Genomic DNA, 16,084 nt, shown 5'->3' on the forward strand with positions numbered 1-16,084 from the left:
CCGCTGGCAGGACTCTTGTCCCCTGTCACTATTACGGGTGTTCAGGGTGACTCTTGGTGGCCAGTCCTCGCCTTTTCCCTCCCTCACCTCTCTCCTCGGAGAGGGCTGAGAGGAAGACTGTGATCACCCTTGGTGACCTCCCCCCTTCTCGTAAGGGGTTGACGCCGTCTTCTGCACCGTCCGGAGACGGTGCGGGAAGGAGGATCTTCTCTCCCAGGACCCTCTTCCTCTCCCGAGGGATCCTGACGCGATCCTCATACATGAAGAGGAGCCGGATTTAAGCAAGGTAGTAAGACTTCAACCTCCCCGCGGCAGCGCTCACCTGATATTCAGGCTCCTGCACCAACTTTCAAATTTCGCGCCCCTTTTTCTCCATAACACGCGGTTCCCGGCATTTTGCAGTCCTTCTCTCCCCCCGGCTATTCTCCGTTTAGGCCACGCCCCCTTTTCTGGCTTAGCCTATCACCGCTGCACTTTCGTTTTCCAGCGCCGTGCACGCCCCCTTTCCTGTGCGTCTGTCCTGGCACTGGTGTTTGGTCCTCTCTCACACGGACATTCCCTCTCAGACATGTCAGCTTATCAGGATGCCCGGGAACGCCCCTCTTTCTGTGCACCTGAACGCAACCCTAACCCCACCCACTGCTCGTTTCAGCGCGTCGCGTGGCCTGGGAGTACAGCGTCAAGCTTCTTCAGCATCTCCACGGATTCGGAGGGGGACACAGCTATCTGCGCTGTCGCTGCATATTCGCTGGGTGTCTGGTAGGCTGTGCATCCCCTGGCCTCTTTCTTCGTCTTAACTCCCCTCAGCAATATCGCCCTTATAGCGTCCTGCTGCAGTTTTCACACACTCTACCTATGCCCAACCCCACAGAGCCCTCCGGCTACAATCCTACGATGACCCACTACGCTTGTGCCCGCTGTAAGAGAAACTGGGCTTCAGGCCAGCTGTCGCCCTTCTGTCCTGCCGTCCTTCCACCATGTCCGTCCCTCAGGAAGCCCCTAATACTCTGGATGAGTGCACTCCCCTGGTGTGGGCTGTTGCCATGTCTGTCAGTCTCAGACCTGACTAAAGTGTTCCAGTCCCTGGTACAGGTCCTGCACTGCATGCCGCTTCTATCCTCTGCCACCAGTTCCACGAGCGCCTCCCACAGCGATCCGCACACACCTGACCACGACTCTCGCAGGGACAGATTGGAGAAAAGATCGGGGAAGAGGACTGTCTAGCTCCTCATCCAGTTCACCGGATCCCGCGGCATCATCTAGAATACCCCTCTTTACTGGTTCCACCTCCTCAGAGGCGGACATCGGGTCGGATGTAGTTTCTCAGTCTGATTCAGATGCAGATCAGACCTCCTTGACGCAGAATATGGTAGATAGCCTTATTTCGGCTATTATTCAATCCCTCGAACTTGAGGAAGACGCTGCTACCCAGGAGGACTCGGTTTCATTTAGACAGTTGAAACGGCCCACCAGAGTTTTTCCCAATCACAAAGAGTTTGAGAATGCTACCTCTAGACACAGGGAACAACCTGGAAAACGTTTTCTAGGAAGAAAGCGTCTGGACATTTAATACCCCTTTAGTCCAGATCTTGTCTGCAAATGGTCCGAATCCTCTAAGGTAGATCCGCCAGTCTCTCGTTTATCCTTGCAGACAGTTGTGTCCATTCCCGATGCGGCATCTCAAGGATGCTACGGACAGACAAATTAAGGCTTTAACCAAGTCAGCCATTGAGGCGTCCGGCACCTCTCTCTGCCCCAATTTCGCCTCCTTTTGGGTGGCGAAAGCCATGTCTGCCTGGGCTAAGATACTTCGCAGGGGCATCGTAGCTTCGGCTCCTTCAGAAGAGCTAGCTGATTTAGTGGACCAGCTTGCACACGCGGGGAAATATCTCTTAAATGCCTCCCTGGCCTCGCCGTGTCCTTTGGCTGAAGGCGTGAAACGCAGACCCCGCTTCTAAAAAGTCTCTCATTGGCCTTCTGTTCCAGGGCTCCAGGCTCTTTGGCACATAGCTGGACCAGATCATCTCGGACGCTACTGGTGGAAAAAGCACCTCTCTACCTCAATCCAAGCCTAAGCGCCCCTTCAATAGAAGGGGACCCCAGTCCTTTCACCCCTTCCGGCCCTTCTCTTCCTCAGGCGGTTCCTCTCAGCAGGACCGCTCTTCCGCACAGGGGGAAAGAAGAAAACCTTCCTTCTAAGAGCCGCTCCTCTAAACCCTCCGTATCTCGCAGCCACAGATTCTCTTCAAAATGACTGGCTGGAAATCTTTCCAAGGTGGGAGGCAGGCTTCTGTTCACGGAGGCTTGGTTATCGGTGGTCGCCGACGCCTGGGTCATGGAGATCGTTACATCAGGCTACAAAGTAGAATTTTCTTCGCCCCCAGGAAGACGTTTCCTCTCTCGTCCACCCAAGCAGCCTTCCCAAGTCCCAGGGCTTCTCCAGGCCGTCGCTTCCCTCCTCACCTCAGGGGTAATCGTCCCATTTCCTTACCGCGAGCGGTTTTCGGGTTTTTACTCAAATCTGTTGGTGGTTCCAAAAAAAGACGTCTCACTCCGCCCGATTTTGGATCTCAAACAGTTGAATCGCCACCTTCGGATTCGACACTTCAAGATGGAATCTCTGCTCTCGGTGATCGCTTCCATGGAACCGGGGGAATATCTGTGCTCTATGGACATTCAGGAGGCGTACCTGCATATTCCTATTTGTCTACAGCATCAGAGGTTCCTTCATTTCGCGATCCAGGATCAACATTACCAGTTCACACCTCTCCCGTTTGGCCTGGCGTCCGCCCCCAGAGTCTTCACGAAGGTAATGGCGGCGGTCATGGCCATCCTTTGTTCAAAGGGGATTCTCATAATCCCCTATCTCGACGACCTCCTGGTCAAGGGTCCGTCTCGCCGGGACTGCGGCCAGAATCTCCAGATCACTCTGGACACACTGATCCGTCTCGGTTGGATAATCAACAAAGACAAGTCGACCTTAACCCCTTACCGGCATCGGACGTACTATACCGTCCGATGCCGGCTCCCCTGCTTTGATGCAGGGCTCCGCGGTGAGCCCGCACCAAAGCCGGGACATGTCAGCTGTTTTGAACAGCTGACATGTGCCCGTAATAGGCGCGGGCAGAATCGCGATCTGCCCGCACCTATTAACTAGTTAAATGCCGCTGTCAAACGCAGACAGCGGCATTTAACTACCGCTTCCTGCCGGGCGGCCGGAAATGACGTCATCGCCGACCCCCGTCACATGATCGGGGGTCGGCGATGCTTGTGAATGGTAACCATAGAGGTCCTTGAGACCTCTATGGTTACTGATTGCCCGTCGCTGTGAGCGCCACCCTGTGGTCGGCGCTCACAGCACACGTGCAATTCTGCTACATAGCAGCGATCAGCAGATCGCTGCTATGTAGCAGAGCCGATCGTGCTATGCCTGCTTCTAGCCTCTCATGGAGGCTATTGAAGCATGGCAAAAGTTAAAAAAAAAAAAGTTTAAAAAAATGTGAAAAAAATAAAAAAAACATAAAAGTTTAAATCACCCCCCTTTCGCCCCAATCAAAATAAATCAATAAAAAAAATATAAAATCTACGCATATTTGGTATCGCCGCGCTCAGAATCGCCCGATCTATCAATTAAAAAAAAGTATTAACCTGATCGCTAAACAGCGTAGCGGGAAAAAAATTTGAAACGCCAGAATTACGTTATTAAAATGCAATAACGGGCGATCAAAAGAACGTATCTGCACCGAAATGCTATCATTAAAAACGTCATCTCGGCACGCAAAAAATAAGCCCTCAACCGACCCCAGATCACGAAAAATGGAGACGCTACGAGTATCGGAAAATGGCGCAATTTTTTTTTTTTTTTTTTTTTTTTAGCAAAGTTTGGAATTTTTTTTCACAACTTAGATAAAAAATAACCTAGTCATGTTTGGTGTCTTTGAACTCGTAATGACCTGGAGAATCATAATGGCAGGTCAGTTTTAGCATTTAGTGAACCTAGCAAAAAAGCCAAACAAAAAACAAGTGTGGGATTGCACTTTTTTTGCAATTTCACCGCACTTGGAATTTTTTTCCCGTTTTCTAGTACACGACATGCTAAAACCAATGATGTCGTTCAAAAGTACAACTCGTCCCGCAAAAAAATAAGCCCTCACATGGCCAAATTGACGGAAAAATAAAAAAGTTATGGCTCTGGGAAGGAGGGGAGCGAAAAACGAACACGGAAAAACGAAAAATCCCCTGGTCATGAAGTGGTTAATTCCAACTCAACGTCTCGAGTTCCTGGAATTCGACACCATTCATACTCTGGTCCTCCTCCCAAAGGAGAAGTTCCTTTCTCTCCGACAGGGCATCAAAGCCCTAAAGCGCCCTGTTCCTCTGCCTCTATGGCTCTGCATGAGAGTACTAGGGAAGATAGTCGCTTCCATGGAAGCAGTTCCTTATGCTTAGTTCCACTCTAGCCTGCTCCAGCTGGCTCTCCTGTCTGCCTGGGACAGGAGACCACTTTCCCTGGATCATGCAATTCGCCTACCTCTCAATGTGAGGCAGTCACTCACTTGGTGGACGCTTTCCACCTCCATTCTGCATGGGAAGTCATTTCTCCCCCTCCGCTGGCAGGTCATCACCACCGACGCCAGTCTTCAGGGGTGGCGTGCGGTCTTTCTCCATCTCACAGCACATGGTCGCTGGAATGTTCGAGAGACCCTCTCTTGGAAGTTCAGGGCAATCTTCCTTGCCCTCCTCCGCTGGCAGTCCCTCCTCACGGGAAAACTGGTCTGCAGTCAGTCGGACAAGGCCATGGCCGTGGCTTACATAAACCACCAGGGCGGTACTTGCAGCAAGCCGGTCATGAGGGAAGTGGCAAAGATTCTGCGGTGGGCAGAAAACCATGTCCCCGCCATATCAGCTGTCCACATTCCAGGGGTGGACAATTGGGAAGCCAACTTTCTCAGCCGTCAGGGGCTCGTGTCCAGCGAGTGGTCTCCACCCCACCGTCTTCAACCAAATTTGTCAGAGATGGGGCGTACCGGATGTCGACCTAATGGCTTCCCGTACAAACCACAAGGTTCCCCAGTACGTATCCAGGTCTCGGGACCCGATGGCCGTCGGTTGCGACGCCCTTGTGATCTCGTGGGCTCAGTTCCAGATGCCTTATTTGTTTCCGCCTCTTAGGTGTTGGAAGGCCTTTATCCGATGATGCGATGACAACAGTTTGTTCCCTATGGCCTTTTCCCTTCCTTCAGTCCTTGGTTTCCTTCAAACGGATCTCGATTCGGGCCTTTCTCTAAGTACCTTAAAGGGTCAGGTTTCCGCTCTGTCCATCCTCTTCCAAAGGGACCTGGCTTCCCTTCCCCAGGTAAAGCCCTTCCTTCAGGGTGTCGCCAACATAGCGCCTCCTTACCATTCTCCGGTTGACCCATGGGATCTCAACCTTGTTCTCTTCGCCCTCCAGCGCGCGCCTTTTCAACCAATCCAGGACATTTCCTTTTCCCTACTTTCATGGAATGTGGCTTTCCTGGTCGCCATCACCTCTATTAGGAGAGTCTGAGTTGGCGGCATTGTCCTGCCGTTCTCCTTTCCTGATTCTGCATCAGGATAAAGTAGTCCATCGGACTGTTCCTTCCTTTCTACCAAAAGTAGTTTCGGCTTTTCACATCAACAAGGACATCATCCTTCCTTCCTACCTTCCTTGTGCCCTTCCCTGGTTCATCCCTTGGAGAAATCTCTCCACAAGCTGGATTTGGTCAGGGCTATCGGAGTCTATCTTACCAGAACTGCTTCTTTTTGCCAGTCCAATCCTCTATTTGTCATCGCTGAAGATCGTGGGAAGGGGCTCCCCACCTCTAAATCCACTGTTGCTCCTTGGATTCGTTCGGCGGTCCTGGAGGCTTACCGCGTTCAAGATAAACAACCTCCTTTAGGTGTGAGGGCTCACTCTACCCAGGCTGTGGGAGCTTCCTGGGCCGTTCGTCACCATGCTTCGGCTTTGCAGGTTTGCAAAGCTGCAACCTGGTCATCCCTTCACACTTTCGGAAGGTTCTACAAGGTGCATACTCAGGCTTCTGTGGACGCATGCCTGGGTAGGAAGATACTGCAGGCGGCAGTTTCCCATCGGCCGACCTAAGTCGTCTTCTCTGCTAATATTTTCCCCACTCATGGGTCTGCTTTTGGACATCCCATGGTAACCTGTGTCCCCCAATGAAGCGCGAAAGAAATTGAGATTTTTGGTACTTTCTGTGAAATCTTTCTTGGAGCCTTCATTGGGGGACACAGCACCCTCTTTTTATATTGTACCGTTTTGGCCAATGTGCAGTTGTTTTGGGTTCGTACATAGGTTGTTTGTTTAAACTTGCTCCTACTACTGCTTTAGCGCCAACTGAGTTGACTTGTGCCTGTCGGAGGGAGTATACTGCCGAGGAGGAGTTTTGTTCCTTATTTGCATAGTGTCAGCCTCCTAGCGACAGCAGCATACACCCATGGTAAACTGTGTCCCCCAATGAAGGCTCCAAGAAAGAGATTTTACGGTAAGTACCGAAAATCCCTCTTTTCTCAAATTCTAATATTTTCATGAATAAACGCAGCAAATGTCAACTAAATTTACCATTAACCTAAAGTACAATGTATCCCTGAAAAAAACCTCTAAGAAGCACTGGGACACATTGAAGCTGTGCTAGAGTTATCACATAAAGTGACGCTGGTCAGAATTGGGTCAGGAAGGTGAAAACAGGCTTGAGGGTGAAAGGGCTAAAATTCTGGAAATGTGAATATTGAAATTGGAGCTTGTGTTTTTATCTTGCTCGTATTCCTCAATCTGCCTTAAATTTTGCAAACATGTTTCCATTTCTATGGTAGGTTAAATGCAGCCCTGAATACATGTCAGAGTCAATGTCAAAGTGCTAAAGAAGATGCTGTAAAATTCAAGAATGAAAAGGAAAATCTTCAGAAAGAGCTTAATACCAAAGTGACAGATATACAAGAAAAGATAAAGCATGTCAATCAAGTGAAAAAAATTGGAAGGAGGTACAAGACTCAGTATGAAGAGTTAAAGGCTCTGCATGATCAGGTGAGATGGACTCTTATATTAATACTAGATGGTGGCCCGATTCTAACGCATCGGGTATTCTAGAATATGCATGTCCACGTAGTATATTGCCCAGCCACATAGTATATTGCCCAGCCACGTAGTATATTGCCCAGTGACGTAGTATACAGCACAGAGCCACGTAGTATATTGCACAGCCCACGTAGTATATTACACAGCGTCGTAGTATATTGCCCAGAGCCACATAGTATATTGCCCAGCCACGTAGTATATTGCCCAGCCACGTAGTATATTGCCCAGCCACGTAGTATATTGCCCAGCCACGTATGTCACAGGTTAAAAAATAAACATACTCACCTTCAGTTCCGAGGGCCCATTGTAGTTGTAACATACCTTCGGATCTGGCACAGGCGATGAGCGCGCGACTGCCGCCGTCTTCCGTTCCCAGGATGCATTGCAAAATTACCCAGATGACTTAGCGGTCTCGCGAGACCGCTAAGCCTTCTGGGTAATTTCGCAATGCATCGCCGGGAACGGAAGATGGCGGCCGGCTCTGCGGACAACGGAGGGTGAGTATAGCAGGTTTTTTTATTTTTAACATTAGATTTTTTACTATTGATGCTGCATAGGCAGCATCAATAGTAAAAAGTTGGGGACACACAGGGTTAATAGCGGAGGTAACGGAGTGCGTTAGCGGTGGCTGGAGGGGAGTATGCGGGCGCCAGGCAGTGACTGCGGGGAGTAAGGAGTGGCCATTTTCTTCCAGACTGTGCCTGTCGCTGACTGGTCGTGGCTTTTTTTCCGCGACCAATCAGCGACTTGGATTTCCTTGACAGACAGAGGCCGCGACCAATGAATATCCGTGACAGACAGACAGAAGGACACAAAGACAAGAGTGACCCTTAGACAATTATATAGTAGAAGGTAAGGTATCTTTAAGTAGCCGCAGATTTTTTTTTTTTTTTTTTTTAATTTTTACATTTTTTTTACTCATCATTGCGGCCTTGCTAAAAATATATTCAACTAAGGCTACTTTCACACTTGCGTTGTGTGACGTACGGCACAATGCGTTTTGGAGAAAAAACACATTTTGCAAAGTTGCCTGCAGGATGCGTTTTTTCTCCATAGACTTGCATTAGCGACGCATTGTGACGTATGGCCACATGTCGCATGCGTCGTGTTTTGGCGGACCGTCTGCACAAAAAAAAGTTACATGTAACTTTTTTTGTGCGACGTGTCCGCCATTTCCGACCGCGCATGTGCGGCCGGAACTCCGCCCCCTCCTCCCCGGACATTACAATGGAGCAGCGGATGCGTTGAAAAACTGCATCCGCTGCCCCCGTTGTTCATTTATTTCACAACGTCCGTCGGGCCGACGCATGGCGACGGCCCCGTACCGACACAAGTGTGAAAGTAGCCTTAGTCACATTTATTTGTGAATGATAATGTTAGAATATTGTACGTGTATTTGCATGTATGCTTGAGGAGGTGGTACTAGTTTTTCACTTTGTGCCAACGTTTTGTAAATTGTAAGGGTATGTGCGCAAGGCATCTTTTTTAGATTTGGCAGAACCTGAGTTTTTCAGACAACTCTCCAGAAAACACTGCCATTTTTTTGGTCCAATGAGGCGTGTAGTCATTTTTTGGTAAATTCCTGAGCATTTTTCCGATGGGTTCAGTTTCCAGCAAATCTTTTTTTATTAGGCTTTTGTTAAGAATTGTTGCTATTTTTTACCGTTCTTATTATTATGGTTTTCTGGTCTTTTTCACCATACTATTTAATAATAATAAAAATGCAGCTAGTGCGTTGTGGTTATGGTAAAATGCTCCAACAGACATCCAGGAGTTTTCTGGGCATATTGTGAGCTTTCATCAATAAGTACAGATCCTTTTCAGAGCAGAGAACACCAGAAGAATGGAGTGTGTATGTATATATATTTATGCATGTGTGTGTGTGTGTGTGTGTGTGTGTGTGTGTGTGTGTGTGTATATATATATATATATATATATATATATATATATATATATATATATATATATATATATATATATATATATTTTGTACGTACACCCACACCCTTTTTGGAAACCTGTAGAGGTTAAAAGGCATCAAAAGCTTGAACATATGCACAGCAAGTGCTTCATACATAGATATTCACCTATTCATTATTTTGAGTGTTTTCTGAGCATTTTCCTGGCAGTTTTCACCTGAAAAGAAGTGTGCACATATTCTTATGCTGAATTCTATTACAAGGTCTTGTTTCTTTTCTCAGTTGGTTGCTGAAACTTCAGCAGCTAAAGCAAATCAGTTAGAAGAACGAGCCGCTCTAAAAGAACTTCAAGAATTGAGAGATTATCGGGCACAAGCTGAAGTCAAGCTCTCCGCTCTAGAAAGCAAGATGCAAACTATGCAGAAGGTGACTTTTGTTGTTGGGTTGAAATGTGATCTGTCCGTCTAGTACTTTACATAAGGAATTAAACTGGGAAGAAAAAAAGCGCAATAGGGTCTTATCCAATGACAATGGGGTGTCAAGCAAGGGGAGATGTACTCACTTTGCGGAGGGAGTTGCTAAATGGCAACACACAAATGGCTTGTAACAGCTGCTGCACAGATACCGGTTAAGAGGACAAGCACAGGAATAAGAGAAAACGACAGGAGGTAACAGTCATGTGCTGCTGAGGTAGAATCCTTAAAATCAAATATTTTAATAGAACAGGTTTTTAAGTCAACGCGTTTCAAGGTCACGCCTGACCTCTTACCCAGGAGAAACCTTGTGAAACCTGTCCAGGTTGTCCTGATGAAGATGTCTGACGTGTCCTTGAAACGCATCGACTTGTAAACCTGATGCCTCCTGTCGTTTTCTTTATACCTGTAGTATTTTACATGGGATCTGTCCGTATGGTATTTTACATGGGATCTGTCCGTATGGTGTTTTACATGTTTAAATCAATATAGGATTGATGTGAAAAAACACGGAGTCATTTCTGATATTTAGAAAGTAAACTTGGCGATGAAAGTGGATGTAGAACTGCTCTGCTGAGAATCCAGTATACAATAGGAGACCAGATGCGGTACGGATGTGGGAATAGACAATACATTAAAAATGGAGGAAGGCAAAAACTATCCTCAATGGCCATATGACCGCACAACACGTTATTTTGTGTGCGGAATACAGAACACCTTTCCACAAACTTGGAAATTGACAAAAAAAATAAATCTGAAAAGAGCAAGTGACATATGTGAAGAATAAGCATACTAGTGTTTAGAAATAAAACGGAGCAGAAAATAACCAAAATAGAGGGAGGGATGAAAACAGCTGTTGTAGTTACTAGGCGCTGGGAGAGTTTGTGGTATGAGCCACTAGCTATGGAGCAACTGAATAAGGAAATTATAGTCATATGAACGAATAGAAAACTCCATATCTAGTGGCTCATACCACTAAGGCTACGTTCACACTAGCGTTGTGCGCCGCTGCGTCGGCGACGCAACGCAAAACGCAGCAAAACGCACGCAAAAACACTGCGTTTTGCGACGTATGCGTCGTATTTTGCCGAAATTTGGACGCAAGAAAAATGCAACTTGTTGCGTTTTCTTGGTCCGACGCTTGCGGCAAAAAAACCGCATGTGTCGCACAACGCAGCACAAAAAGACGCATGCGTCCCCATGTTAAATATAGGGACGCATGCGTCGCCCGACGCAAACACGACGCAAAAAGGGAAACGCTAATGTGAACGTTACCTAAAACTCACTCCCAGCGCACTAACCGCATACCCTGATCCACCACTATTTCTGCTCCGTTTTATTTCTAAACACTAGTATGCTTATTCTTCACACATGTTATTTCCTTATTTCAGATTTATTTTTCAATTCAATCTCTAAGTTTGTGCAAAGGTGTTATCCTGTATTATGCTGACAAGATAGCATGTTGTGCTGGTCGTATGATTATGGAGGACCTTTTTTACGCACCACTTTTTTTTTTTTTTTTTTTAATGTACTGTATTTATTCCTGCCAGTTGCACCCTATCATTGTGGTTTGTCCTGATGAGCAGGTTTGATCACCGTAAAATGTGTTGACGAATCCCCATCCATACCGCATCTGGTCTCCTATTGTATGTTGGATTTTCAGCCGCGCAGTTTTATATCCACTTTCATCTCCTAAGTTTACTTAACTATCTGTTGGGTGGATCTGCAGCAGCCATCTCTACTTGCAAGCTAACAAAGGGGATGTGACTTTCACAATCTCCCCATGTGAGCAAATCCTGTTGTAGGCTGTGTTCACACGTTCAGGATTTTTCGCGTTTTTTCGCTATAAAAACGCGAGAAAACTGCGGAAAAAACGCTTACATTAAGCATCCTATTAGAATGCAATCTGCAATTTTTGTGCACATGTTGCATTTTTTTCCGCAGTGGAATTGCATGTTCATTTTTTGTGCGGAATCATGAGGATTCCGCACACATAGGAATGCATTGATCCGCTTACTTTCCGCAAAATTAAAATGATAAATCATGATATTCTCACCTTCCAGCATCCCTCGCAGCGTTCCCGCTCCTCGTGATGCTTCCATTCCCAGTGATGCTTTGCGGCAATGACCTGTGATGTTGTAGCGGTTTCGTGAGACCGCTACATCATCTGAGGTCATTGCCGCTAGGTATTTTAGGGAACGGGAGCATCGCGAGGAGCGGGAAGACTTGCGAGGGACGCTGGAAGGTGAGAATATCAGGATTTATCATTTTAATTGCCACATGCGTTTTACCTGCAGCAAAGTTGCGGAATTGCTGCGGAAATTTCTGCGGCTATTCCAGACATGTGCACATATCCTAACTCTTTCTTTTGTTATCCGGATAAGACTCCCATTGCGCTTATTGTCATTCCAGTTTTTATCTATACTTATGATATTCATGGGCAGCTGCGACGTGTGCCATATTAGCATATACACAGCATACTGAAGCCAATGAAATGCAAGATTACCATGGAAAATTACAAATGCTAAAATTGGCATGACTGGTAGTTTTTAGGGAAGTATACGAAAATACACGGCACTCTCGTTAGGGAAGGCATGGTATACAAACGCCACACAGAGTAAGAAATTTAGCTGGATGGTGTTCGTTTGCTTGGAGACATTCGTTTTTCTTTACCAGCCACCCAGACTTTTTCCATCACAACGTGGTATCAAGCTGTCAGTTTCTTCATTCTCATATATTGGAATAAATAATTATGAAGCTGTGCTATTCCCTGAGGTTTTGTTACCAATCACTTTCATAGTACTCACAAAATCCACATAAGAGACGGATAGCAGGTAAAAGTAATGTATTTACAGTTTCGCCCAAAGATGTCCTGCACACCTGTTATAGCAACAGAAAACGTACCCCTTGTAAAAATGAGAAAATCCTCTTTGGACTCTTTCACCCTCTTTATATGTATAGTTTTGTGGTGGTGTTTTGTTGAATATAGATGTACTAATTATTAAAGGGGTAATGTTTCAGTTGCTATATATATATATATATATATATATATATATATATATATATATATATTTTTTTTTTTTATTTTTTTTTTTGCATGCCCTTATATTTTTGCATGCCCTTATTGTTTATCCTATCTTCTCGGTAGTCTTGCACATTTTCCCAACTCGATTCTCGCCTATTTAAACATGGGCTCGACAAAGCTGTGAAGATGAGAGGACTCCAGCTGGGCAATTGTGCATTACACATTTCTTTATTCAAGACATTCTTTTTATTTCTCTTTTATCTGGATCACATGAGTACAATAAACACTTTTGGACACAAAACCTCAGTAAATGTCATTGCCATCACAATTGTGTGCTTTGTGCGGGAGGAGGGGGGTTCACTGATAGATATGAGAAATCCATTGGACACAGTCTGGGTGATTGGAAAAGAAAAAGAGGTGTCTCCCCAAGCAAATTATGGTTTAAAGGGGTAACATGTCTCCTTGTGGAGAGTGACATGCCAGTGTAAGTAGATTCATAGGCCATGCAATGCTCCTCTAGGAAATTTAAATATGCAAGTTGCCTCTTCAGGGAGGAAGAGGACTAGAACTCCAGCGCCACATATTGGAAGTAGTGATCCTAAAAGTCAATATCGACCCTTTAACGAGCCTTGTCAAATGTCTTGGAATAAAAGCCAAACCAGAATCTGTTTGCATTTGGCTTATATCTGAAGTCATGTGGCAAGGCTCGTTTAATGGTATGTGCAGACGATCAGTAAATGCTGTGTAATTGTGCAGCGTCCAACCCACCGCAGCCAGATGTTACAGCACAGTGGATGGGATTTCAAGAAATCTCATGCCCAGTATGCGTGTACAGACGCTCGCAGCTCACCTGCGGAGACGGACATGTGGCGTGTCTTTCCAGACCGCAGCATGTCTATATTCCTCTTGCGGAGACCTGAGCCTCAGCAAGATAAATTTTGCCTATACCATCTATTGGATGACCTGTTCTGTGATCACATGTGGATTCACCTTCGTTCAATAGACGTCGGCGCTCTGGACGCAGCTGACATGTGCTGCGTCTAAAGTGCTGCCACTTGCAGATTTTCTGCGCATGCCCTAATGGGTCCATAGTGACCATTAGGATTGCTACTTCTGGTAGGTGCCATTAAATTCAAGTCCTTTTCCTCTTTAAAACAGCAATTTGATCATCCAAGCAAACATTCTCCAGGTAATTCCTTATCAGAGTGGGGTTTCTATACCATGACTAATGTGACCAAAGCCTTATACATCCCTCGTGTTATTAGAAAACGCTTAGTGCTTTTTTGGTATATACTATATAGGATGTTTTCTATCATAGCGTTGGTTGAGAGAGGGCAGCAAGAAGCATCTACAGACCTACGTCATACTGCTCTTATATTTGCAGGAAACTGCTGTAGTGATCTACTCTATGTACATTCTATGCAAGCTGCCAATTTGTTTTCTAGACCATGGAAGAAAAAGAAAATGAATTTAAGGCACTACAGGAACAGATTACACAACTTCAATCAGAGCTCTCCAAAGTCCATAAAGACCTGCAAGACAAGACTGCACAAGAGGAGCAACTGCGGCAGCTAATGAATGAAAAGGAAGAGAAGACCAAGAAAACTCTCCTTGGCGCGAAGCAGAAGCTTGCACAGCTTACATGTAAGAGTGACAAATAGTACACATAGGCTGAAATAATTCTTTGCAGTGTTTACACAGGATGATGCACCGCCGAGAACAATGATCTTTTGTGCTGCACAAAAGATAATTTCAGCCAATGGACGAGCATTTTGCTTATTCATTAGGTGATCAGCAGCCTGTTTACATGGCAAGAGAATCATCAAACAAGTTATTTTAGCAACATTCCTGTTCACTAATTGTTTGAAGAGGCAGCAATGCATTTTGTTTTCCTTTTTCCTACCGTGTACAGATTGGATCTTTTAGTAATAGTAGTACATTTTACAGCTTGATCACATTCACTTGAATATGATGACGCTGTAATGAATTATCCAAGGCATTAACCACTATGAAATGCACACCCGGTACTTGGTAAGTAATAAATGGAATTCACTTGAGCACCATGGCTTCTTTAAACGGATGATTAACCTGAAATTGGACTAACATTTCAATATTTATGGCACATCATAAGGCTAGGCTTTTAATTCTTAAATTTCAGTACTCCTTTAATTAGTAATTTCATTGTATTCATATGTTCAGTGGATGCAGAAAGTGTGAACTACTTGCTGATTGTGTTGCCAAGGAGTAGATCACAGTAACCTTGTCATGTTTTGAAGTCAAATATATGTTCATGCAGAAATTATTAGTGTTGGTTTAAAAGGATCAGTTTTTATCATTGCAAAGTAAAACTCCACATAATTACACATGGGTATATATTGTTTTGGAGTCTGTTAAAAACTCATTTTGAAGTTCTTTGCATTTACTAGCATTAAAGGAGCAACTATCAAGTGAAAATGAAGATGTGAAGCAGAGGCTCAATAACCTTGAGCAGCAGAAGGAAGAGCTGGAGGTTAGAATGAGTGCTCTAAAATCCCAGTATGAAGGTAGGATCTGCCGTCTGGAGAGAGAGCTGCGAGAACAACAAGAACGGCACCACGAGCAAAGAGATGAAGCCCAGGAGCCCTCAAAGGTAAGACATTTCAGTGGCGTTAGTGGGCAGACTGTCTGTGCCATTGTTCCCTTACTTATTTCTGACTTTCCTGTCTGCAGGGACCAGAGCAGAGACAGATTACTGTTAAACCAACAGCAGCAGCTGGTGAAAGGGGAATGTAAGTAAAGAGAACGGCACACTCTTTTCTGCAGTTAGTAAGCAGCCAGTTTATGATCGGTGATGTAATTCATTTTTACATAGTTATATTAGTTCCCATTGCAAATGAATTTGGTCGTTTTAAGGCCTCTGACGTGTGTGTGTGTATACAGTGCTACTCACCATTATTGGCACTGCTTCATTTTTTTCATAGACTGTACCAATATCTTCAGAAATATATGATAATGCACCAAAGTTATATCCTCAGGATTTTTTTAATTGTTCCAAAGTAATACAACAATAAAACAGTGTTCCAATTTCATGGAAGAAACAGAATAAACAGCAAATTAATACTCATTTGCTCATCCTTTAGCATTGATGACAGCCTCCTAATGTTTCTTGTAGCCATCTATAAGTTTCTTGCGCTTCTTTGTTCAAGCTCTTGAATGTGTGCCGGGTTCTTTTTCTTAATGGCATAGTTCAGATCGCCCCCAAAAAAAATATATATATATATATATATATATATATATATATATATATATATATATATATATATATATATATATATATATATATATATATATATTTTACAGGAAAAAGAAGGCAGCACTCCCAAAGTTTTCAAGTGAAAAAAGATGAAGATTTAATCGACCCACATCACTGTGCGATGTTTCGGCTCGCTGAGCCTTGAAAAAGGCTCAGCGAGCCGAAACGTCGCACAGTGATGTGGGTCGATTAAATCTTCATCTTTTTTCACTTAAAAACTTTGGGAGTGCTGCCTTCTTTTTCCTGTTTAGTATTCAATTT

General features: G+C 45.0%; 1 protein-coding gene across 2 annotated transcripts in view; it reads left to right on the forward strand.

Annotated features, from left to right (window-relative positions):
- TPR (translocated promoter region, nuclear basket protein) overlaps positions 1-16,084 on the forward strand; it is a 196,935-nt gene that overhangs the window by 148,801 nt on the left and 32,050 nt on the right. For both annotated transcript variants that reach the window (XM_069737241.1, XM_069737242.1), the window contains exons 31-35: positions 6,853-7,063; positions 9,316-9,459; positions 13,977-14,175; positions 14,958-15,160; positions 15,241-15,299. In XM_069737241.1, the coding sequence (XP_069593342.1) occupies positions 6,853-7,063; positions 9,316-9,459; positions 13,977-14,175; positions 14,958-15,160; positions 15,241-15,299 (816 nt within the window). The remainder of the gene's footprint in view (positions 1-6,852; positions 7,064-9,315; positions 9,460-13,976; positions 14,176-14,957; positions 15,161-15,240; positions 15,300-16,084) is intronic.

The sequence above is a fragment of the Ranitomeya imitator genome, chromosome 8 (assembly GCF_032444005.1).
Source record: "Ranitomeya imitator isolate aRanImi1 chromosome 8, aRanImi1.pri, whole genome shotgun sequence".
NCBI lineage: Eukaryota > Metazoa > Chordata > Amphibia > Anura > Dendrobatidae > Ranitomeya > Ranitomeya imitator.